The sequence below is a fragment of the Solanum verrucosum genome, unplaced genomic scaffold, assembly GCF_900185275.1.
Source record: "Solanum verrucosum unplaced genomic scaffold, falcon-dt-bn FXZP01000161.1, whole genome shotgun sequence".
Classification (NCBI taxonomy): Eukaryota; Viridiplantae; Streptophyta; class Magnoliopsida; order Solanales; family Solanaceae; genus Solanum; species Solanum verrucosum.
The window spans coordinates 1,133,412-1,159,586 of record NW_026020127.1 but is presented as its reverse complement, the minus strand read 5'-3'; the positions used below and the strand labels follow the sequence as shown (position 1 = coordinate 1,159,586).

At 28.2% G+C, this 26,175-nt stretch overlaps 2 protein-coding genes across 2 annotated transcripts in view; both read left to right on the top strand.

Moving 5' to 3' along the window:
• The first annotated feature begins 14,953 nt into the window (after positions 1–14,953).
• Positions 14,954–18,433, top strand: LOC125825885 (GDSL esterase/lipase At5g45670-like). The gene is made up of 5 exons (XM_049505179.1): positions 14,954–15,266; positions 16,012–16,136; positions 16,559–16,804; positions 17,602–17,857; positions 18,184–18,433. Exons 1-5 carry the CDS (start codon positions 15,020–15,022, stop codon positions 18,405–18,407), a joined length of 1,098 nt encoding a protein of 365 aa, XP_049361136.1. The 5' UTR covers positions 14,954–15,019; the 3' UTR covers positions 18,408–18,433.
• Positions 18,434–21,330: 2,897 nt separating this feature from the next.
• Positions 21,331–26,175, top strand: part of LOC125825924 (GDSL esterase/lipase At1g29670-like) — a 26,935-nt gene continuing 22,090 nt past the window's right edge. The window contains exons 1-4 of the mRNA XM_049505212.1: positions 21,331–21,606; positions 22,524–22,648; positions 23,340–23,598; positions 23,767–23,947. Coding sequence (XP_049361169.1) covers positions 21,366–21,606; positions 22,524–22,648; positions 23,340–23,598; positions 23,767–23,947 — 806 coding nt within the window. The 5' untranslated portion in view covers positions 21,331–21,365. The remainder of the gene's footprint in view (positions 21,607–22,523; positions 22,649–23,339; positions 23,599–23,766; positions 23,948–26,175) is intronic.

Sequence of the window (26,175 nt, the reverse complement as noted above, 5' to 3'; positions counted from 1 at the left end):
ATGATGATTGATTTGATCGTGGAGAAGTTTTCTTGAATAACTTTGTAGTGTCTTGGATGAGGCTGGTCCTCCCTTAATCAGATGATCATGTTTTAAGTTCAAGCCCTGAGTATGAAAAGATTATTAATAGGATGCCTTACCTCTCCCGAATGAGACCTTATCCAATGTGAATCTAAATTAGTTGGACTCTAATATGAATACCAAACACCAGATTGAAAAACTAAAAAACACAGAAGTCTTCTTATTTCAAAAATACATGTAGAAGAGTATGAAACTAACAATATTCTTGAATTTTATTGATAGTGTCTCAATATAGTATCTTTTTCCCCTTTTACACCCTCTAATGATCTCATTAATTTGAAATTAACAAGAATTTTTCTTCTTCTATCTACTAAATTTGAAAATATTCACAAACATGCCTAGTTATATCTATTGTTTTTCTACCATACAATAAAATAAATTTTAATATTTGTATATCTATTTTATGTGAAAACGTATCAAAATTGATCACCACACTTGCATTGTAATATGCAGCTTTCAAGCTAATTAATTTTTGATTAGATGTTCTGCTACCTATATTATTGATGTAGATTATTTTCATCTTTTATAACAGGTTATATATTTTATTTTAAAATTTTAAAATCATATATTTTAATTACAAAGGTTGTTGTAAATATCAATTGAATAATCTAATAAATATAAACATAATTTACACCGAAAATGTATAAATTAAAATTTATATACAAATACCAATTATAATTTGTTCAAATGATTATGCTTTATTTGATTCTAGACGTTGTCTTCAATAAAAGGAAATGTTAGAAAGTCATTTTAATTTAAAAGAGCTTGCATACAACACACATATCATTTCTCCAATAATCTCCATATTTGAATTAAACTCGTAATTGAGTTAGTGCATCAAGTGATATTCATAAAGAAGGTTAGAGATTAATTGATTTTTCTTGTCAATGCATTCTCAGTTGAACTCGTCATGCATACCGAGTTTGTCTAGAGCAGATACATTTTCCGAGGTTCCAAAAAACAACAAGAATATACCTAATGTGATCTCATAAGTGGGGTCTAGAGAAGGCTGATAGAAAGTACGTAAACCATTTCTTACCTCGTAAAAGTAAAAAAATTATTTCCAAAAAAATATTGAACTCATATGATCTTACGTGAAAGACAAAATAAATTCCAAATTTTTTTTAGGGAAGCCCGCAAAGCTAGGAAGTTTTCCAACATTTTCAATTTTGCTAAAATGAAATAAGAAAGTTAGATGATCAAGAATGGAGCTTTATCAAGCTTTAAAAAATAATAAGATTTTCCCTATTTTTGTTCTCCATTTTGGAAGTTTTGTGGTGTAAAATGCTCCAAGTAAACACCCTTCTTATTTTTTAAAAATGGCAACCCATAAAATAATAATAATTGTCTTATTCTTGTTAGGTAAAATAATTTATTTAGATTATATTATATAGGAGTATTATTTATATGTATAAGTTTATTCCATCCTATATATATATAATTTTTTAGAAACAAATATATATGATGAAGTCAGCAGAATTTTTAGTTAAGATTTTGTCTCTAGTTCAAAACTCATTTATTTAAATTTGACCATTTCAAATTCACATCATATATAACTCATCTACAAAAAAAAAACAAAAAATTATTATTTACTATTTTTTTTAAAAAAAAATCAGCAGAACTCAAATCCGAGACCTACTAAGAAAACTTATCTATTCACAAGCTTATATAAATGGATAATAATAGCAAGAAATGGTTTGTGTACAAATGAGTCAATATCAATAATTAATTAATGATTTTTTTTGGAAGTTTGGAATCTATATAACGTCCAAACATGAAATTAAGTTGCAAATCAAAGAAAGCAACAAATACGTAAGTCTTTTCACTTTTAAGTTTGACACCTAGCACATCTAAAATAATAAAATAAAAAGAATAGAATAATCCAAGTGTCAGAATCTTATAAATTATAATTATGAAAATATTTGTATATCAATATAAATATAAAATTAAATCATGCATTAAAGTCATAAAAACAATCATTAATATTTGCATTAAATCTAGAATAGATTGAATAAACTACCCCTCATGGGATGTAACCCTTTCAAGATATGTACTCAATAACACAAAAATATTTTGTACATTGAATTACTTTTTATTAGTATAAAATATAAATATATATACAAGAAAAATGTTATTAATATTTTTTCATCGTAATATTAATTTGAGATGATATGTAATGTAACTATTTGTCTCAAAGGATAACTTGACTCAAAAATTGTGATAATGAATTTGTAAATCAAAAAAAGATTCATAAGTAATTATTAATGACGTTATTAAATTCTGAGAATCGATGTTAATTTTTATTGAATTACTCCACATATATATGACAGCTCGATTGCTTGAATCATATTTTTCTAAAAGAATATGATAAATAATTTTTCATATAATTAATTTTAACTGATACCAATAATAATTATTATTTTAAAAAAAATTCATTCTATATTTGATATACATATTGACATCAAATTTGAGAATTGAGATCCAAAATCATACTGTTTTTGACTTTTTGGTTATTTTATAATTTCGATATAATAGTGCCTTAATTTGTCGTCTTCTTTTTTGTCAGAATATATATTCAGTAATTAATCATGCTGACGTGGTACCTTAAACAGCAAATTACCTTCAGATCATTGATATTCCTATTTAATTATTTAAATCTTATTTTATTCATTGTTAATTATTTTTTTTGTCAGATTTCCACTTGTACAAATTAAGAAAAAAATATTCTCCCCTATATATCTACCCTATGATTAGTTTTTGCTTAATCTTTGGATTAACTTTTTGACTTTATATCCATGAAACCTGTTGGCCTCCTAATATCCAGCAGAGATTAATTCATTTTCTTAATACTAAAATAACTTCAAGATAAAGAAATAATTAATAAATTTTTATAATTCATATTTGGAGGTGACTTTCATTTAATAATGTGTCGTTTGTTTTCTCATTAATTAGAAGTAACCTTTCTTACTTTCTAGGTTATCACTTGATATCGAAATCTTGATCAACATGAATTCACACTATATAAACTTCATTAAAGTATAGTTGCATTCAAATTTAAATTTTGTGAGTTCTAATCTTTAATGTTTCTTAGCAATGAATTTATTATATTTTTAAATATGAATAAATTTCGAATAGCAGATGATTAAATAAAAACAAATAATTTAAAATAATATTGAATAGCATAAACTATTACTCCTATTAAATAAATAATATCGATGTATATTTTTAACACACATTAGTTTTATGTGCATTTCACAATTATTACATTTTCTAAAAGAACATAAGTCATGTCACCTTTTTAAAACCAGCTGTTTGTGTTTGGCTTTTGCTTATGTGAGACAAGTTCATGTAATTTTCAATCACCATTGGCATTGTCGTATAAGGAGATTCAAGTTTATATGAATTATTTTTTATATTGACTTTCAAATTATATTTAAATCTACAAATAAATTTCAAATGGAATGTTTAGTTGGCTCGTTATGCTCCAATTAAGTCTTTCGCTTCAACTCAAATAACATGTTATATGAAGATAAACTCAAAATTTGAATTTTACGAATTTTAGAATACCATTAAACATTCACTAAATATTTAAATTGTTTCATTCGAAACTTAATATTTATACATTTTTAATAGGATTTCTTAATACATATACATGATCTAACTAATGGAATTTTGTTTGAATTCTTTTGTATTTTCTCCATTACAATGATGAATGGAAATTAATGAGATTCCCATAATTGGAACTCAAAAAAAAAATCTTTTTCTTTTTTTCCCTCTAAATTAAACTTTAAAGTTAAGTTTCAAGAAAACCAGTCATCCTAAGAATCGAATTCCTTACTTGACTCAAATCTCTTCCCTTAAGTGTCCTTCCATAACCACTACAAATTGAAAATGACATCATTTTTCCGGCGATTCTCCGGCTGGTGATCACGTGTGGCGGAACCATTTCTCCATCATCACCATATTCCTCGTCTTCAAAAAAATTCAATTCATTATTTTTCACGTGTTTGAACCATGAATTATTCCTCGATAAGTTATCGGGAATACTAATAGGGATAGAATTGGAAATTTTCTTCAACCTCTTTCTACTTTGCGAATTCCTAAAGTTTGAACTCATCAAATCCCGATTTTGAAATTCATAATAGTTTTGATCATTTTCTTCGTTTTCAATATTTTCTTGAAAAATGACTTCCGATTCTTGAAATTCCTCTTCCATGACAAAAAAATGGTATTTGGAGGAAAGAAATAAGGGAATTGTACAAAATAAGGTGGAAAAGAGAGGAATTTATAGAAATTTGTGAATTTTTTGAAGTGGGGGTTGGGGGGTTTAAGGGGATGGGGTGATTGAGTGTGGACCCAACATTTGAAGTTGTAAATCCAAAATAAGACGAAATTATATTACTTGAGACTCACGGCTTTTGGTTTGTGTGTATGTATAGTTTTGCTTTGTTGCATTAACTTATTGACTATATATTTAATGAATCGAAAAACGTATAGACGATATAAAAAATATATATGCAATTAAACAGTTTAAAAGGTAAGTATTATATATAATCATAAGTGACTTTTGGCTTAATTATGATAAATGTGATACTCTTTTTTATCAATTTCAATTTGAATAGATTTTTAATTTAAATAATATAACGTTTGAAAGTGTAGTAAATTGAGAAGTCACCATCAGAAGAACTAAAAGTACATCACTTCAAACACATAAAGGATCAAAATGCATTGTCATATATTACAAGGATCAAAATGCATTGTCAGGTATTACAAGAAATAAAATCAAATATTAATTAATAATTCAGAAATTTAAAAGTATTATAATCCCACTAAAGAATAAATAAATGAACAAGACTCTAAAACAAATTTACAACCATGTAATTAAAAAAAAATATTTTAAAAAAAAAACCTACGGCAAAAGTAAAAACAACGCAGCAACTAGGAGGCAAATAAATGGTAAACTTCACAATTACGCTTAAAAAATTGATATAAATATATTTATTCATTAAATTAATAATCAATATATATAACGGTAAGACATTAAAATTTTGTTGGACTCTACAAAACGTGTTCAATTCCAATTGAGACTTTACAATATGTGTTCAATTCCAATTAGGATTCTTAGAGGCTAAACCCTAAACCCTATATAGTTCATGCCTATATAAGGGTATTATATTCTCTTGAAAAGGCATTTCGAATATTCCACAAAAAGTCATGGAATATTCATATAGATGTCAAATCTAAATCATCCTAGTCCGAGAAATACGTCACTAATAATGACCCTCGAATCATGGATAAATTTTAGGAAAGTAGAATCAAGGGAGGAACAAAACTGTACCCACAATATTTATTAATAAAATTATGCTTTTTCAGATTTTATTTGTGCGGTTGATTTATTTTTCATATGTTTAAAATTTGTTATTATTGTTTATTTTCGAGCGATCAAATATGTAACTTGTTCGACTTTTTATCTAGCTAATAATTTAAATAGAAATGGAAAAAAATCTTATCTGGCTAATGATTTGATTCGAGCCGTTGATTTGAAGCTACCCCGACGCATCGGACGGTCCGGGTTTAGTGGGCCCACACTATTTATCCAAAAGTAATTTTAAACACGACAAGCCAATAATTGTGCCGTCACACGCCACTCCCTTTACTCCTACACTATTTTAGAAAAAATTACTAAAGTCAGAGACGAGTTGATGAGAGCGGGTTAAGCAGGATTGAAAGATTTATAGATCATCAAATTTCTTAAGATGAAGTGCATATGGGTTGTCTGTACAAATTCATAAATTTTAAATTTTAGATTTGGCTTTGCACACATTCTGAACAACAACATAAGAATGAGTTATGACTTTGATATCTTGGCATAAATTATTAGTTTCGTCACTGAACTATTGATAGCCTTAAAACATCCTTATACTTGACTAACTAAATTTAGATACACTCCCCATCTACCACATGACATAGCAAGTGGTCTCAAACTCTTGTAGATAGCATGAGTCTTTTGATAAAAAGCTGATAGAAGTGTTGAAAAACACTCCTAAATTTGGCGAGATTTAAAGGTGTATTCACTAATGTTGCAAGAGTGGGGTATATTTAAGTTCAGTTAATCAAGTAAAAAAGTGTTTTTATGGATGTCATTAATTTGAAGATGAAACTAATTATTTGTGCATAGTTTAGGCGTGTTTTTAATAGTTCTCTCTAAATATAGATGATGTTTAAAACTTGAATACGCCACCCATGATATGATTTCATGGATTAAAACACACACAATTTAAGAATTCTTGAACTTGAAGATTGAATAAGAAGTGAATTAACATTCTAATTAAATGGCAAATAAAAATAAGGAAGAATTTCAACTTGCACGTCCATTATTTCCTCCCTTCGAATCTACAACAAGTTCTCCATATTTCGATTTGTTAGTAAAATTGAGTCTTCTTGGGAAATGATAGAAGCTTAAACGAGCACAAACGTTATTCTAAGTGATCAGTATAGCAACAATTTGATTCTAAATTTTACGTTTTAATACCCTTATATATGTACATAGTCCATCCCATTTTAAGGATACTATTTCTTTTTTATTTTATCCTACAAAAATAAAATCTAAAATTTTCTTAAATTCATTATAGGTTTCTTGATAACTCCAAATGATAGGGGTACTTGCATATATTATCTAGTTTTTTTATGACTAGGTTGAGTGAATCTTGCATTAAGCCTAAAATAGCTCAATGACAAAATTTTATTGCATGTTTGGGAGGAGTTTTGAACTAATAGGATATGTTGAATTGACAATTTATAAATATTCAAAGAAAATGACTATAAGTTATACGTGGAGTAATTATAAGTTTGTGAGAAAATAATTGAAAATGGACTAATTCCTTCTCATCTTCAATCATTGACCAATAGTTAATGACACAAGAATCTTTGAATTATACGAATTACTTTTTAGATCGACTTTTAAATAATATCTAAATTTATAAATATATTTTGTCGATTTTAAATATCATATAGTAATAAGTGAATTGGCAGACGAATATCTATTGATATCTTATACTCAAATTCTTTACACTTTATGGAATATCAACAAAACTATTAAGTTCAAGTGAATCTGTAATTTATAAATTATTTCTCTTTTGCATAAAGACATAATTTTAGAATCTAGCAAGTATTTCAATGGAATAATCAAAATTCGAATTCAAGTTTTTTCGTAATCTATTCATTTTTTTTACATCAATTCTGAGTACATATATATGTAGAGAGAAAAACGATTTTAAGAGCAAAACGAGAATGAATATCACGTAAAAGAGTCAAATTCAAATTTCCGATGGAATGTTTAGTCGGCCCATTATGCTCCAATAAGTCTTTGGCTTCAACTCAAATAACATATCATACGAAGATAAACTCAAAATTTGAATTTTACGAATTTCAGATACCATTAAACATTCACTAAACATTTGAATTGTTTCATTCGAAACTTAAAATTTAATTTATACATTTTTAATAGATTTTCTTAATACATATACATGATCTAACTAATGAAATTTCATTTGAATTCTTATGTATTTTCTCCATTACAATGATGAATGGAAATTAATGAGATTCCCATAATTGGATCTCAAAAAAAAAAAAATCTTTTTTTCCCTCTAAATTGAACTCTAAAGTTAAGTTTCAAGAAAACCAGTCATCCTAAGAATCGAATTTCTTACTTGACTCAAATCTCTTCCTTTAAGTGTCCTTCCATAACCACTACAAATTGAAAATGACATCATTTTTCCGGCGATTCTCCGGCCAGTGATCATGTGTGGCGGAACCATTTCTCCATCATCACCATATTCCTCGTCTTTAAAAAAATTCGATTCATTATTTTTCACGTGCTTGAACCATAAATTATTCCTCGATAAGTTATCGGGAATACTAATAGGGACAGAATTGGAAATTTGCTTCAACCTCTTTCTACTTTGCGAATCCCTAGAGTTTGAACTGATCAAATCGTGATTTTGAAATTCATAGTAATCTCGATCATTTTCTTCGTTTTCAATATTTTCATGAAAAATGACTTCGGATTCTTGAAATTCCTCTTCCATGACAAAAAATGGTAGTTGGAGGAAAGAAATAAGGGAACTGTATAAAATAAGGTGGAAAAGAGAGGAATTTATAGAAATTTGTGAATTTTTGAAGTGGGGGTGGGTGGTATAAGAGGGTGGGGGTGATTTGAAGTTGTAAATCCAAAATAAGACGAAATTATATTACTTGAGACTCACGGCTTTTGGTTTGTGTGTATGTATAGTTTGCTTTGTTACGTTAACTTATTAACTATATATTCAAATGAATTGTAAAACATGTAGACGGTATAAAAAATATTTATGTAATTAAATTATTTATTAGTACTATATATATAATCATAAGTGTCACTTGGCTTAGATATGGTAAATGTGATACTCTTTTTATCAATTTCAACTTATGTGAAAAATTTGAATAGATTTTGAATTTAAATAATATAACGTCTGAAAGTGTGATAAATTGAGAAGTCACCGTCAGAGGAACTAAAAGTATAGCACTTCAAACACATAAAAGATTAAAATGCGTTGTCATATATTACAAGGATCAAAATGCATTGTCAGGTATTACAAGAATTAAAATCAAATATTAATTAATAATTCAGAAATTTAAAAGTATTATAATCCCACTAAAGAATAAATAAATGAACAAAACTCTAAAACAAACTTACAACCATGTAATTAAAAAAATACTTTTGTTTAAAAAAAGGGCAAAAGTAAGAACAACGCAGCAACTACGAGGCAAATAAATGGCATACTTCACAATTACGCTTAAAAAAATTGATACTATAATATATTTATTGATTAAAATAACCTTAAAATAATAACCAATATATATGTATATATCTTTCGTCTTAATCTATATGATATAGTTTAGATCAATTACAAAATTTTAAAAAATCAAAAAGACTTTGCGATATACAAAACCAGCCTTTTATATATATATATATATAAAATTAGCTAACATAATTATTTATTTTTGATCGATCAAATATATAACTTGTCCGACTTTTTATCTAGCTAATAATTTGAAAAGAAAAGGAAAAAATCTTATCTGGCTAATGATTTGATTCGAGCCGTTGATTTGAAGCTACCCCACAGGTTGACGCATCGGACGGTCCGGGTTTAGTGGGCCCACACTATTTATACAAAAGTAATTTTAAACACGACAAGCCAATAATTGCGCCGTCACACGCCACACTCCCTTTACTCCTACACTATTTTAGATAAAATTACTAAATTTAGAGACGAGTTGATGAGAGCGGATTAAGCAGGATTGAAAGATTTATAGATTATCAATTTTTTGAAAATGAAGTGCATATGAGTTGTTTGTACAAATTCATAAATTTTAAATTCTGAACAATAACATAAGAATGAGTTTTGATTTTAGTATCTTGACGTAAATTATTAGTTTCGTCGCTAAACTATTAATAGTCTTAAAATAGCTCTCTACTTGACTAACTTAACTTAGATATACCCCGATTTGCCACATGATATAGTAAGTATGGTCTCAAACTCTTGTAGAAGCATGAGACTCTTAATAAAAAATCGATAGAAGTGTTGAAAAATAATCCTAAATTTGGCGAGATTTAGGAGTGAATTTCACTCGTATTGCAAGATCGGGGTGCATTTAAATTTAGTTAATCAAGTAAGAAAATGTTTTTAAGGCTGTCACTAATTTGAAGATGAAATTAATAATTTGCGCAGAGTTTATGGGTGTATTCAATAATTCTCTCTATATAAATGATGTTTAAAACTTAAATACGCCATCCATGATATGATTTCATGGATTAAAACACACACAATTTAAGAATTCTTGAACTTGAAGATTGAAGTGTATAAGAAGTGAATTAACATTCTAAATGGCAAATAAAAATAAGGAAGAATTTCAACTTGCACGTCCATTATTTCCTCCCGTTGAATCTACAACATGTTCTCTATATTTCGATTAAGAATCTATATATAATAAAGCTGAATATGAAAACGGTGATGTGGCGCTCTCTAAGGGCTTCATTCTTATTTTATTTTTTTTGTGATTTTATTGGCAATTTCTCTTATTTCTTTCAATTATTTTATTTTCTTACCTCTTCAATTACATAAACTTTACTCCTAATAATAAATATTAATAAATTTCATAACTCCTAACCTTTCATATTCATAACCCTCAAATAATTTAATATGCAAATTTATAACATCCCAAAATTACACTTATAAAAATATATTTTGAGACATATGTGATGATTATATTTTATGAAGATTGTTAGAGATTTCTGTGCAATTCGATTTTACAAGTTAAACTATTTGATATGCCTAATATGGTTATCACTTTTTCTCTGGTGCAATTATACATTCACTATTATTATTTTTGAATTCATGATACTATGAATCACAATTTTTTTTCGAAAAAATTGCTTGATTTTTTCTCTTTGCTTCTCTTTGTAGTTTATAGAGATTTTTTTTTCTTCTTTTTGTAGTTTTTGGAGCATTATGTAATGTTGATAACAAGATCCTTCCTTTATCTTTAACTCATAATTAAATATTCTTTAAAGTTTTTATTTGATTAGTTAACTTCATTTTTATATTTTTGTCGTTATTGTTGTTGTTGTATGATTAAGTTATTTTGTTTTCATGTCAGGATATTTTTGAAAATAGAACCTGAAAAGAAAGTCAACACACACATGTATGCTACTCAATAAAGCATGTATATATAATTTTGTGTCATGTAAATCAACTTTTAATAACTATTATGATAGAACATGAGAATGTAAAGTTAATTCATAATTTTTATAATATTGTATAATTTATAAAAAAAAAATGTTTATTGATATGGAACTTTGTAGTCTTCATATATTTAGTTTTTATTATTATTAATATTAGAAGTTCTCAAGTTTTTGAGATTTTCAAAGATCATTATTATAATTTGTTTGGTCAGAAATTAAAATACAAAAGTATTTTTTAGGATAAAAATGATTTAGTAAAATTATTTATCAATTACTGCTCCTCCATTGGTTCATAATTTTTAATATAAAAATTCAAGTATCTTTATGTCCCATGCTTTAATGACTTTTGATGATCATAACTCCTAAATTATATTAATAATCATATTCATAATATCATTTGATATTTCATATTGTTGTCCTATAAATAGGGGCATTATAAAAATATTTATAAAAAAATGATCAAATTTATATGTATAGTAAAATTAAGATTATATATATAGATAGATAGATAGATAGATAGATAGATAAAACTAAAAATAATAATTTCCTTAACTCTTTTTTTTTCGAGAAAAATTTTAAATTCCATAATTTAATTTTTGAATAAGTAATATTGAAGTCGTATTTTAATTTGTGTTTCTCTCTTTTATTATATTATTTATTAAAACATTTATCAGATAGTGAAATTAATTATTTTAAAATATTTTTAAGTTTTTCTTATAGTCGCGCGAAGCGCGGATATGTACACTAGTTGTTAGTAAAATTGAGTGTTACGTTCTTGGGAAATAATGGAAGTTTAAATGATCACAAACGTTATTTTAAGTGGTCAGTATAGTAACAATTTGATTCTAAATTTTACGTTTTAATACCCTTATATATGTACATAATCCATCTACCCCATTTCAAGGATACTATTTCCTTTTTATTTTATCCTAATAAAATAAAATCTAAGACTTTCTTGAACTAATTATAAGTTTGTTGATAACTCCAAATGATAGGGGTACTTGCATTTATTATCTATTTTTTTATGACTAGGTTAAGTGAATCTTGCATTAAGCCTAAAATAGCTCAATGACAAAATTTTATTGCATGTTTAGGAGGAGTTTTGAACTAAAAGGATATGTTGAATAGACATTTTGTAAATATTCAAAGAAAATGACTAAGTTATACGTGGAGCAATTATAAGTTTGTGAGAAAATAATTGAAAATGATGGACTAATTCCTTCTCATCTTCAATCATTGACCAATAGTTAATGGCACAAGAATCTTTGAATTCTTTCCCTCCACACACTTTTCGAGTATTTAGGAGATAAATTTAGTTTATATTAATTTTTTCGTGATTTTTCTCTAAGGGTTTGATATCCATTTGAGTGTTTAACTTAGATTTGAATTGAAAAATATCACTATTCCCTATTGGAGACGACTTCATTTACAAGAAGTTAAATATGAGATCTGTAATGAAATATAATCAAAGAAGTACATATTACTTCATCATAACCTTTGCTAGTAGGTTTAAACGTCATGGTCATCTCGAGGCTTTTAGAGACTACATCATCCTAAGGCATGCATGTTATTATTCCCTTTTTATAAATAGTATTTGTCACATTATGGAATGTCGAATTCTAGAAGAATTGATATCATTTTTGTTTATTGATTTCTCAATTATTGTTTGTATTGAAATTTCACTAAATTCAAATTTTCAGTTCTCACGTGAAAGTCCCACATTAGACAAAGTCAAAACCACTACTAGCCCAGATAAATTTCAGCCCAAACTTGAACAATGATCCAATATCCATCTTAATTTCTGGTGAGGCCCAGTTATCTAGTGCAAAGTTAGCCCAATACAGCTTACATTGAAGGCCAAGCAAGAGGGTCAGTTGCGACTTTGTGTTAGTCTTTAATTTTTGTCTCTCAAGGTATTTAACTTTTTTTGAAAAATAGAGTATCAGTTTATATTTTCATATCATATAGTGTGTCATAGGTTTCGTCCCACACCCTTAAAAAACTTATTCTCCGCTAGGCATAAGTTTGAATTTAGGAGAAAAATTAAGGACCAACTCGTTTAAAGGGAAAAACTGTGTAATTAATATAGAGAAATATCATAAATAATCATTTTTATGATTTTATTTGACTATAAATTACGATTTTTCAAAATTAACAGGCATTTAATTACTTTTTGATTCAAAATACATTTTTTTAAAAATTTTCTTAAGTTTAGAAAGAGCAGAGACTAGCTTCTTTGTCTTTTCAACTTTTTTCTAACTACGTCACAATGAACTCAAGCTTCTACAAGTTAAATATGATGAAAGAATTATAGTGAGTCATTTATTCTTAAAGCTTGTTGGGTATGGATAAGAAATCAAAAGTTTCTTTTCTTTTTGCTACCTCAATAACTCAAATCCACAATTTTAAGGTCGAAGGTGAAGGATGTTTACCATCCGAGCAACCTCCTCGTGTCTTAAGGTCAAACTTCAATTCACTTGTGTGTATCATCAACTAGGTCATTTCAAATAGACCCACAAAATTAGAGATTAAATAGAGTTAATCAGTAGGAATTCGACGAAAAATCATGAAGTAATATACACAAAAAACTTAGATTATCTTAAATTTATATTACGTGATTCCAAAACTCCAAAAAGTGATGTTGATCCTGTAGAAATAATGAGCATCATTAACAATGTATCTCCACCCCTATTCCAAGATGACTTCATTCTATATGATTTTAGGTTTACCTTAATCCTCCTCAACACCTTCATTTGCTTACCACAATTTCATATCTACAAATCCCTAAATCTATAAATTGACACAAAATATATTCAAACCATCTCAGACTTGCTACTCGCACCTTCTAACAAATAAAAAGAACAATAGAGAAAGACATTTCAAGACAAGACAATAGACATGTTGGCAACTAGACCAATTAATAGGCAATAAATTTCTATATTTTAAATACACATCATAGCCATGTGGGCAGCAATATATACATAGTACTTTCATTTAATTCACCATATCTATAAAGCTTCCCCTCATGATCAATCCAAAAAGTCATGATTCATTTTGAATGTGACTTAATTTTTGTAGAACCCTCCAAAAATGAACTCGAACCAATATTAATATTTATGGAATACAATGATAGTTAGTATAAAAATTTAAATATTTAAAATTCATACGAAAAGTACAGTAAATTATAATTTTTTTCATATTAATATGATGAAAATATACATATAAAATGTTAGTCAAAATTCATATAGCTTTACTTTTGAAAAATGGAACATGACAAGTGATTTGGGACTAAGAAAGTAAATAAAATTACTTGCTATTATCTTTTCAATAATTTAAAATAAATATTACTTACATCATTATTATATAAACTTTTAATTTAACTTAAAATCTAGGAAAGTGAAGGAAAATTAATGCATGCATGGCTACCAAAAGGAAAAAAAAAGTGGATCTTAGTGTCACTATATAAAATCTAACATACACAACATATCCATGTGAAATTCAATGCTTCTAACTAACTTCCTATCTGTAAAAGCACTAAATAAGATCAATAATTCAAGTCTGGTTCGAGTTTTTTTGGGTACGAAGTTATTTTTGCTAAAAAATATTTTACTCCCCAATATGAAAAAAAAATGATTTGAAAAATATTTTCTGAGAAATATATTTTAAGAGAAACTAACTATACCACTAATTAAATAAAATTCAGAAACTATTTCAAGTGAATTAAGAGAGAAAAATAATAATAAACAAAATGATCTATTTATATATGTTATATAAGTTGGATTTAGAAGAAGAATAAATTGAACATAATGAGCTTAATAATTAACAATTCTTACAAGTGGATCCGACTTAATAATATTTTCCATCAGTATTTATTATTCAAAGAGGAATTTAGTTTTTTTTCCTCTTATACATCTGCCAATTACCCCACTTCCCTTCAAATTACATCAAGTTTTTAATATTAATTAGTTGTCAAAATGATTTATTTTTTTAGAAAATATTTAAATTAATATTTCTTCTCATTTTTCTATCTTTTTTCTCACATTCCTTCAATATATATATATATACACACACAAACCATACACATTGTCTTTAATCTTTTCCTTTCTCTCAAATTTCTTCTTTTTAATTTTTTTGTTTTTATTTTTTGAAGGATTGATAATGTGTGGAGATTTAAAGATAATATGTGTGTTTTTATTAATGTTGAGTTTATTTGGGGATAATTATGGTACAAAAGGAGAACCACAAGTGCCTTGTTATTTTATATTTGGTGATTCATTAGTGGATAATGGAAATAATAATGTGATTAGGTCATTGGCTAGAGCTGATTATTTGCCTTATGGAATTGATTTTCCTGATGGACCAACTGGAAGATTTTCCAATGGTAAAACTACTGTTGATGTCATAGGTAAGTTCATCAAAATGTACTTTTATTTACTTAATTAAATATTCAATACGTATATCGTTATTTATGTGCAAGCTTGACTCTTTCTTATGGGCTAAGTACGTGAAAATATCTGAAGTTCTTAGAGGAATCACACATTTATTTATTGAATTATATGTTTAACTCGTTCCTTCCCGCGAGAGTCTGCTTGGTCAATTTTTCTTATGAGTTAAGCATGTGAAAACTATATTTTTATAATGAAGTAGTTCTGACTGCGAGATTCAAAACCTTGATTTTTATTCTATGTCTGCTTTGATACATATGTTAAATTTTATAACCATCTCATTGAAAAGTTTAATTCAAATTGTTAGAAAGAGCGGAATTTTTTAACTTAATTATGTGTTAATTAAAAACTTATTACTACTAAGCTACAAACTTTTATGCTTTCTAATTCTAACTTAATTATGTATTCAATACGTATATGAAATTCAATAAAAAATTTAAAAGTTATTTTCACAATTTTTATTCTAAACTACTAATAAAAATTAAAAAATAATTACAATTTGTATTAACGTCCAAACACAATTTAATTTAATTTCCAAATATTATTTTCAAGCTAAAAACAAGTACGTACTACCTTTTTCCAAATTTCACGATTTTTATGTTCAAACATCCACCTAATATCTCTAAATTTATGTCTTCTCAAAAAAAAAAAAAAACTCAATATTTTCTCACTATATTATAATATACTGTTTGTATATATTTTCAGCTGAGCTTTTGGGTTTTGATGATTATATTCCACCTTATGCAACTGCAAGGGGTAGAGAAATACTTGGAGGTGTCAATTTTGCATCTGCTGCTGCTGGAATTAGAGAAGAAACTGGCCAACAATTGGTACTAATTTCTTTTTCCGTTTCATTTTATGTGATTTTATTTGACTGAATACGCATAACACAAAGATGTTCAATTTATGATAGAAAATTCGTCGAAAACAATATAATATTGATGAATTTATGACAGACCATCTGTATCGTAAATTCTAATTCTTTTGAACGTAAGTGAACACTCTTGATCTCCGCACTACATCAAAAATAATCATTAGCGGCAATTAATTCTTAATTGCTGCTAAATATGTATTTTTAGTGGCAATTAGCACTCTTTGTATATGTCCCTAAAGCCTTTAGCGACATTGATTCTAATGGCACTTAACTAATGCCGATAAAGACTTTAGCACTCTTTATTAATGTCAATATTTAATGCCGCTAAAAATTATTTTTATTGTAGTGCCGTTAAATTAACTTATTGAATTTTTGCAGGGAGGAAGGGTAACATTTTCAGGTCAAGTAAATAATTACAAGAACATAGCTCAACAAATAGTGAGAATAATTGGAAATGAAAATTCAGCTGCAAATTATTTGAGTAAATGTATTTACTCAATTGGAGTTGGAAGTAATGATTATCTCAACAATTATTTTATGCCCCAATATTATTCAACAAGTAGACAATTTACTCCTCAACAATATGCCAATGTTCTTATCCAACAATACACTCAACAATTAAAGGTGATCTCTCTTTTTTTTTTTTTGTTATCCATTTACATATAATAGATCTTGAATCCAATAAATCGAATCAAATACATGTGGTACAATACTTAAAAATTGAGAATTTTCGGTGGATGTCCAATAAAAATCGTCAAAATTCGAATGTTAGTAATGTCTCTGATGGAAGTTTTCGTTTTTTAATAGTGGCCGAGTTTCAAATTTAAATTATCTCATATATAATGTTTGAATTTTGAATCCGTCTCCTCCAATGTTACTTGGTGAATAACATTAATTAATTATATACATACACATATAGATATACATATGTACAATAAGTTGATACCCCTTGAATAAATAATGTAGGGTACATATAAATTTGAGATAAGAAGTAAAGCTTTAGAACCCTTGGCCCAAAATCCAACATGTCTTCAAGTTGAATGGTGATAATATATAGATTGACACTACTTATAAAATTTCCGAGTCGAAGGTTTATCGGAAATAACATCTCTGTCTCACAAAATAGGGATACGGTCTGCGTAAATCCTATCCTTCCAAGACCTCACTTATGAGATTACACTTGATATGTTATTGTTGTGATTAAGACTGCTTATAAAATCATGTGTAATGTCATTATCACTCATCCGCCACCTCCCTCATCGATGAAGATAAGGGAAACATTAAATTAGAGTCTAACATCATCCGAAGATAGTTCTTTTGGTTATATTTGTACGACTTTAAAGTATAGACAAAATTTAAATGATAACCTAAAAAAGGGACATTTGCGTAAATCGACCTTAATTGTGTACTTTATGTTGCAGACATTGTACAATTATGGAGCAAGGAAATTTGTGTTAATTGGAGTGGGCCAAATTGGATGCAGCCCAAATGCTTTGGCCCAAAACAGCCCAGATGGAAGAACTTGTGCTCAAAATATTAATGTGGCAAATCAGTTATTTAACAATAAACTGAGGGCACTTGTGGATAATTTAAATAGAAATACACCAAATGCTAAATTAATCTACATTAATGCTTATGGAATATTTCAAGATTTAATTGACAATCCCTTTGCTTTCGGTAACTTCTCTTTCCCTCTCTACTAATCTTTTCGATCCATATTATATGTCTTTTAAATTCTCTACTTACTTGATCTAATAGTAAGAATAGTTGCCTATACTATCTTATATATATTTGTCTTAAAAGTCTCACTTAATTAATACTATATTGGTAGGCGATATTTTTTTTTTCTCAAACCTATATTTCTATCTTTTTAATGCTTTGTTTAGTCAATATTATTTGTCACGTAAGGTTTTCACTTGTAAATTATTTAAAGATTTAGTGTTTATCTTGTAAATTGTTTAATTTAAAGATATTTTTGACATTTAACTTTATTGTATTTTCAGGATTTAGAGTGACGAATGCTGGATGTTGTGGAATAGGAAGGAACAATGGACAAATAACATGTCTACCATTTCAAAATCCATGTCCAAATAGAAATGAATATTTGTTTTGGGATGCATTTCATCCAGGTGAAGCTGCAAATATAATTGTTGGAAGAAGATCTTATAGAGCTCAAAAGTCAACTGATGCATACCCTTTTGATATTCAACGTTTAGCACAATTGTGAAGAAAAAATAAATATGGTTATTATTAAATATATAAGAATTATATATATTGCATTCCAAATGTACAATTTGTTATTTTATATATATATATATATTATTATTATTATTATTATTATTATTATTATTATTATTAAATATATAAGAATTATATATATTGCATTACAAATGTACAATTTGTTATTTTATATATATCTATATATATATATATATATATATATATATATATATATATATATTTTAGCTTCGAACCGTAATTATGTATGAAGTCATTTTTATAGAGAATTTTTATCCTTTCGAGTGAAACTTTTCGATATAAATATAGAATAAGTAGCCCCCATGCGGGTACCAGCCGTTAATATATCCTATCTAATTGCAAAAGTATAAGCAAATAACATGTTTTATCTTTCTAGAAATGCAAAAGTGCAAATGGCAAAAATTGACAAAGTACTAAATTGTGATTAATAATTTAAATAAATCAATAATTACTACAAAAGAATTGTACCTAAATCTTTGAATTAATATTTCATTAATTGCTTGAACAAACACTAAAAGCCAAAAGCAATGTAACTAACTATCTAGTTTAGCATTAAATATAGGGAAAATTATATAAAATAACAAACTATTAATTCAAATTAAATGTTATAACCACAGTTTGATTTAATTGTAATCTGTAGCAAACAGTTGTCATTCGTCTCTCTCCCTAGGTTTCTCGCTCGCCACTCTCGTCAGTCTCTCCCTCGCCCCTCTCGCTTTTATACAAACACAAATACATTAAATGCATTTATCTTTGTATAAAGCGAGAGAAAACTGTACATACAAATACGAATACATACATTTTCGTCCTATACACTTATAATTATACAAATACAGATCTTCCCCTGCCAAGTTCTCTTTTGCCTTTCTCTCTTTCTCGCTTTATGCAAACACAAATGTGTTGTATAAAGCGCACGAGAGAGAGAGAGATTTGATATACAAATGTTTTATTTCGATTCAATTGTATACAAATTCAAATTTTATGCAGATATACAAACATATAAAATTGAATTGAGAGGCTGCCAACGATTTATACAAACGAGAGGCTGCCAACGATTTATACATATGGCCTGCCAGCGAGTTATACAATCTGATGCTCCATAGCAAATATAAAGTTTACTATGGAGCGCAATTATACAAACTATAACTATAACATACAAATATAATTTTTATGTTTGCTATATGTGAAAGTTACTCATAACCTTACGTCAAATAGTACCTAATTTATATTTTTCAATAAATTTTCCTATTTCATCTTTCCATTCACTTTTACTATTCCAGTAATACCCATTCAATGTTGCATTTTCAACAAACGGAAAGGACCATCAAAACTGCTAAAGGTACTATTTTATCAACAAAAAAAAAAACACTTCTCGATTCGGTGCATATAGGCAAAACTATAACCAGCTAAGATGATCAATCGAGTATTTTTTTCAAAAAAATTTGGGAAAATGCATAAGTACCCCCGGCCTATGCCCGAAATCCCTGAGACACACCTAATCTTTACTAAGGTCCTATTACCCCCCCCCCCCCCCCCGAACTTATTTTATATATAATTTTCTACCCCTTTTCGGCCTACGTGACACTATTCTTGAAAAAATTGTCAACACGTGCTGGGCCCACAAGATAGTGCCACGTAGACCGAAAAGGGGTAGAAAATTATATATAAAATAAGTTCGGGGAGGTAATAGAACCTTAGTAAAGGTTAGGTGTGTCTCTGAGATTTCGGACATAGGTTGAGGGTACTTATGCATTTTCCCAAAAAATTTGCCAAACTATATAAAATTGTTATTTTTTCATAGCATATGGTATAAATTCAAAAAGTCTTAACATGCAAAATCCTCCATAATCCTCAACAACTAGACCAACCCATACAATTTGTTGCATTTCCATGATATGATTTTCTTTGACCGTTCCACAATTTTGAAGCTATCTAGATTTGGACTTCTCCAAAATTTTCCATTCATTTAGGGTGTGTTTGATACCGATAAATATATATATATTTTTAAAAACAAATTGATTTTTTATTAATTTTTTAATGTTCAGTAAGCAATTAAGAAAATAATTATAATTTTAATTAAAAACATCTATTAATCTAGCCAAATACTATAGGAGCGGGAGGATGGGGATTGGTGTTTGAGGATGAAAGAGATGATCAGGGGATGGAATGAGACAATGATTTAAGCCGTGCTCTTACTATTAGGATGATCGGGGTTCGACCTTAAACCCTATTTGACGATGAGTTTTTGCATTTATATTATTTCACCTTATAAAAGATAGTTTAAGCGACTAACGAGTATCTCCTTGTGTAAGCGATCGAATTAACGGTCAATAAAAATTATCACAAAGCAAAAGAACTCTTTGATTTTCACAACCTTGACATCCTCTATGAATAGGTAATTTATTTGGACACCATCATTTAATTTATATCCTTTTTTTTTTTTTTTTTTTTTGTACAAATATCCACTTTGAAATAACTTTAAATATGTGTTATTTGAATTTAGGTTTAACGAAGTCTTACCTCAGATATAAAGATATGACTAAAATTCAAATAAAAATAGTTGTAGTTCTTCATACAAAAATGCTTGAACTTCAACTATATGAAACTTCAGACATTTTATCTAACAAACCAAACTTCAGACATACAACTGAAATAAGTAGACTTGCAAAATTTTCAGACACTACGAATATAGTTTAATTAATGATTGATATATGGTCCCAGAATTAGATATATTTACAACTTCGGCTGACTTTTTTCTTACGAAAGCAAATTTGCAACAACTACGACTCAAATCTCCTTGATTTTGCACATCCTTGATAATTAATATCCTCTATAAATAGGTAGTTCCAAGTTCAACCTTTTTGCATCTATCACTATCCTTCCCATTTTTCTTTGATTTCTCTTTTCATCATTCAATAACTCAAGAATGTCTTCATGTAGGGATCATATAGTTTTGATGATTTCAATATTTATTATGTTTTCAATGGTAAAAGGTCAACCACAAGTGCCATGTTACTTCATATTTGGAGACTCAATAGTTGATAATGGGAATAATAATAACCTTATAACAACAGCTAAGGCCAATTATTTTCCTTATGGAATTGATTTCCCAAACGGTCCACAAAATGGAAGATTCACCAATGGCCGTAACAAAGCTGACTTTCTAGGTACATTTTCTCTCTTCATTCGATCATAACAACATATTCAATATAATTTTATAAGTGAAGTTCAGGAAGAACATGATATATATATACCTTATATTTACCTTTGTGGAGTATGGTCTGTACGAAGACTGTTTTCAATAAATCCCCGACGGTGTTCAAAATTTAATACATATATAAATTCTCACACATGAAGGCTACCCTTTTTCAAAAGCTTCGCAGAACCACCTACCACTTGTTGTTCAAAATTTTGTTGACAGTGTTCAAAATTTAATACATATATAAATTTCCACACAAGGCTTCCATTTTTTCGAAAGCTTCGTAGGATCACCTACCACTTGTTGTTAATTGCATCTTCATATCATCTTTTCTTCTTTTGAGTGTCTTATCCAGGATCAACAATTAAGAATGCTCGTTGGAAAAACTTAATTATATAGATATAAAGTAATATTTGACTTATATATAGAAATTTCCTCGGTCCCAACATCGTGTCCCAAGATAATCACTCTTTTTATATTTAGATACGATTTAGCTTTATAATTCATATTTTCCCATTAATTAATGAGATGAATTGTATTCACATAACCGCTTACTCCATTGTTTTACACCACCATTTTTACAAGATATTCTTTTTTTCTTGAACTCTATACTAAGTCAAATCAATGCAACATTAAATGGAAAGGAGGCAGGGGCGAAGCTACGGCCTACATTAGCCATTGGGTGGTCAATTGGACACCTATGGTTGAATTTTTTTTAACTATGTGTATTATCAATCAATTTTTAAGTTTTTTTACATGTGCTATCTTAAAATACTTGATGAAATTTTTGATTTTGTCACCAGATAGATTTTTCCTTTTTTACGATGAATTTTCACCGGCTTTAATACCGCCCCCCTTAACTAACCGCGTTTTTCTCCCGTTCAGCTGAGCTCATAGGATTCAATAGCTCGATTCCACCACATGCAACTGCAAGAGGCAATGAAATCCTTAGAGGAGTCAATTATGGATCAGGAGTTGCTGGAATTCGTAGTGAGACCGGTTATCGATGGGTAAAAACTCGTTAATTTTTTACCTATATACATAATATATAATTTTTCGATGAATAAGGTTCAATTAATTAGTCTCTCCCACTTATTAAATCTACCCATGTCATACCCGTTCGAGACATGACTTAACTTAATCTTCTTCATGGAAAGTTTTATTTTTTATTCCATCAAGTTGTAGACGCGTCAGAAGTTCCATCTAGATCATTTCTCAACAATACAATTTCTTTCTGATTCATTAAATTTTCATGTACCGATTCTTGAATGTCCGTTATGATAAAATATGACTTGTGAGAGTGTTTTTCAGATTTTGTACGTGTAATACATGTTAATTAATTCTATTTTTCCACGTAAGGCCGCCCTTCATATATATCATCTTGGCCTTGCATAAGTAGTAAACGTTCATAATAAAAGCGTAATTAATTGATGTTTTTGATTCAACATACTTTTTAAAAAAAATTACATAACCATTATAGCATACGAGAAATGTAGGTCCAAATTTTAAAATCCTAACTCTGCCACTACTACATATACTATTAATATTCTACTTATTCAATTTGGAATACATACAGAACTATTATATATCTTCCATCTGAAAATTACACTACATAGCTAAATTTTTTTTTTTTTAACGTATACATATTTTGATACCTCAATCTTCGTGAAAATCCTGACTCCGTTACTATTTATGTTACAGGGTGATAGGATCAGCATGAATAGGCAACTAATGAACCATCAAGACACAATTTTGAGAATCAATTCTATACTTAGAAATATTACTGCAACTAGAAGTTTATTAAACAAATGCCTATACACAGTTGATATGGGCAGCAATGATTATCTCAACAATTATTTAGATTCAAGATATTATTTATCAAGTCAATTGTACACACCAGATAAGTTTGCAACCATCCTTGTTCAACAATTTGAAAGACAACTAAGGGTAATTTTTACTACTTAATTACTATGTTTTATTTTCAGAAGTGATAAAATTAGATTATGAAAATATGATTCACACTTTTGATTCTGATTCAATTCAAGTAACCTTTAAACGTATCTTTATTGATTCAGTCCATTTTGACTCGTACGATGTTTTAATATTTTTTTAGAGGTTGCATAGCTATATGGAGCAAGGAAGGTGGCAGTATCAAATATTGGTCTATTAGGTTGTTTGCCTGAGGAGACAAGAACATATGGAAGAAATGCATCTGGATGTGTTGATTTTATTAATAATTATGTCCAACTATTTAATCAGAAATTAAAGGTTTCAATTGATAATTTGAACACTAATCTTCCCAATGCAAGGTTTATTAATGATTTTGATAATGAAAAGATTAAGTAATCATGATTAAGTGAATGAGTGTATGCACAAATATATATTATGTATTCTTTTTGTTTGATGTAAACAACTAATGTGATAAATATTTTTTATTGTTAAAATCACAAGTTTTTTTTAAAAAAATCTTTCTTTTTTCTAATTGTGTCGTGATGTTAAACATCATTACATAAAAAATGAGTAAAATATATTTTTAATTAAAATTTTCTTAAGGGGTGTTATAGTTTAACATGATCCAAGTAAATCTGAAATGGAAAGAGTTTATTATACGCAAGGTAAACAGAGGTAGAATTTAGATATGAGTTCTGGTTAAATCTAATATCTTTTACTTAAATAATGTATTTGTATTAAGATAAAATATTAACGCATCCTATATGTATTTAGAATCCCATTATTCTACTTAGAAATCCTCATTCTAAATATTCAAAACCTATAAAGTTAAAATCTTGTCGCCACCTCTAATTATACTCAATTTTTAAAAATAAATTAAATCACAAAATTCAAAATATTATTTTTTAAAATTTCCATACTAAATCAAATTAAGACACATAAAATAAAATCGAGGACAAATGGCACTAGGTTGGATGAATTTATATAATTAATAATTGTGACAAATATTAACCCTTTTTTTTTTCTAGTATAGGGTTAAGTTTCACAATGTTTAGTCTCAGCCTAACCAGCCCACCCCTATTGTCAACCCTACCCAACTAGGAAAAAAGTTATTTTATTTAAGAAAGAAAAAAATATAACTTTGAAACTTATGTTTTTAAAACATGTCATAATATTTATGTAATTGTAGACCGCTATAAGTCCATCAGTAAAAGCTAAAAGTCCAAATTCGATAGCTATAGATCAACAACGATCGGAAAAAATGCCTGGTTGCTAAAAGTCAACTATCACAAGTTGACAAGTGAATATTAGACTGATCGTTAAAGATCCTTTAGCGACAAAAGATTAGGTTATCATTCTTTTTCGAATGGATTAAAGAGGAAATACCATCGGATAAATTGAAACAAAGAGATTTTTTTTTTATTTCGAATAATTTAATATCTATTTTTTTTTTTTGGATTAATTTCAGGTTTCACAGTTTTTGACTCACCATGCTGCATAATATCAAACATAACAGCCAAAGGACAATGCAGCAATAATGGCCAAACTCCATGCAGTAACAGAAATCAATATGTGTTCTTTGATAATTTTCATCCAACAGAAGCTGCAAATAGGGCCATTGCTACAAGATCATACACTGCTCTTCTACCCACCGATTCGTATCCGATTGACATTAGGGGTCTCGTACAAACCTAATACAATTAAACTTCTCTATAACAACATCGTTTGTTTGAAAAAAAATAAAATTCCTCTACAACAATACTTGCTTGGTTACAAAAATAAAAATTACCAACTGGTATTAATGTAGTTGTGGTTGGGGGGGGGGGGGGAGGGTTGACTCAAAATAAAGAAATGTAATGATATAAATTATTACTTCTTGGTTTCCTATTCAATATTTATATTGGGACTCCACTAAATTTAAATTTGTGCTGAAATTGAGGTGTAAAACGTTGTGACTTTGTTACTGATTCGACTAATTTAAATTCACGTTGTATAGAGTCAATTAAGGAAAAGCCGATGCCCACCAAGAATTTACTAATCCCAATTCTTTTTAGTGCTTTCAACATAAAGGAATTCAAGATTTTAAGCATTTTTTGTGTGAATTAATCCACTGATTGTTCGGAAATTAGTCTACCGCTACCATTGGCCCTAAACAAGTTTCCAAAAATTGAAGATACAGATCAAGAAATTGAATTTCAATTATTTGTGGAAACATATCAATTGGTCGAACCCTTGATAAAGGAAAGAGATGCTGTGTATGAATCACTCACATATTCTTCTGAATTATATGTATCCGCGGGATTAATTTGGAAAAACAGTAGGGATATGCAAGAACAAACAATTTTTATCGGAAACATTCCTCTAATGAATTCCCTGGGAACTTCTATAGTCAATGGAATATATAGAATTGTGATCAATCAAATATTGCAAAGTCCCGGTATTTATTACCGATCAGAATTGGACCATAACGGAATTTCGGTCTATACCGGCACCATAATATCAGATTGGGGAGGAAGATCAGAATTAGAAATTGATAGAAAAGCAAGGATATGGGCTCGTGTAAGTAGGAAACAAAAAATATCTATTC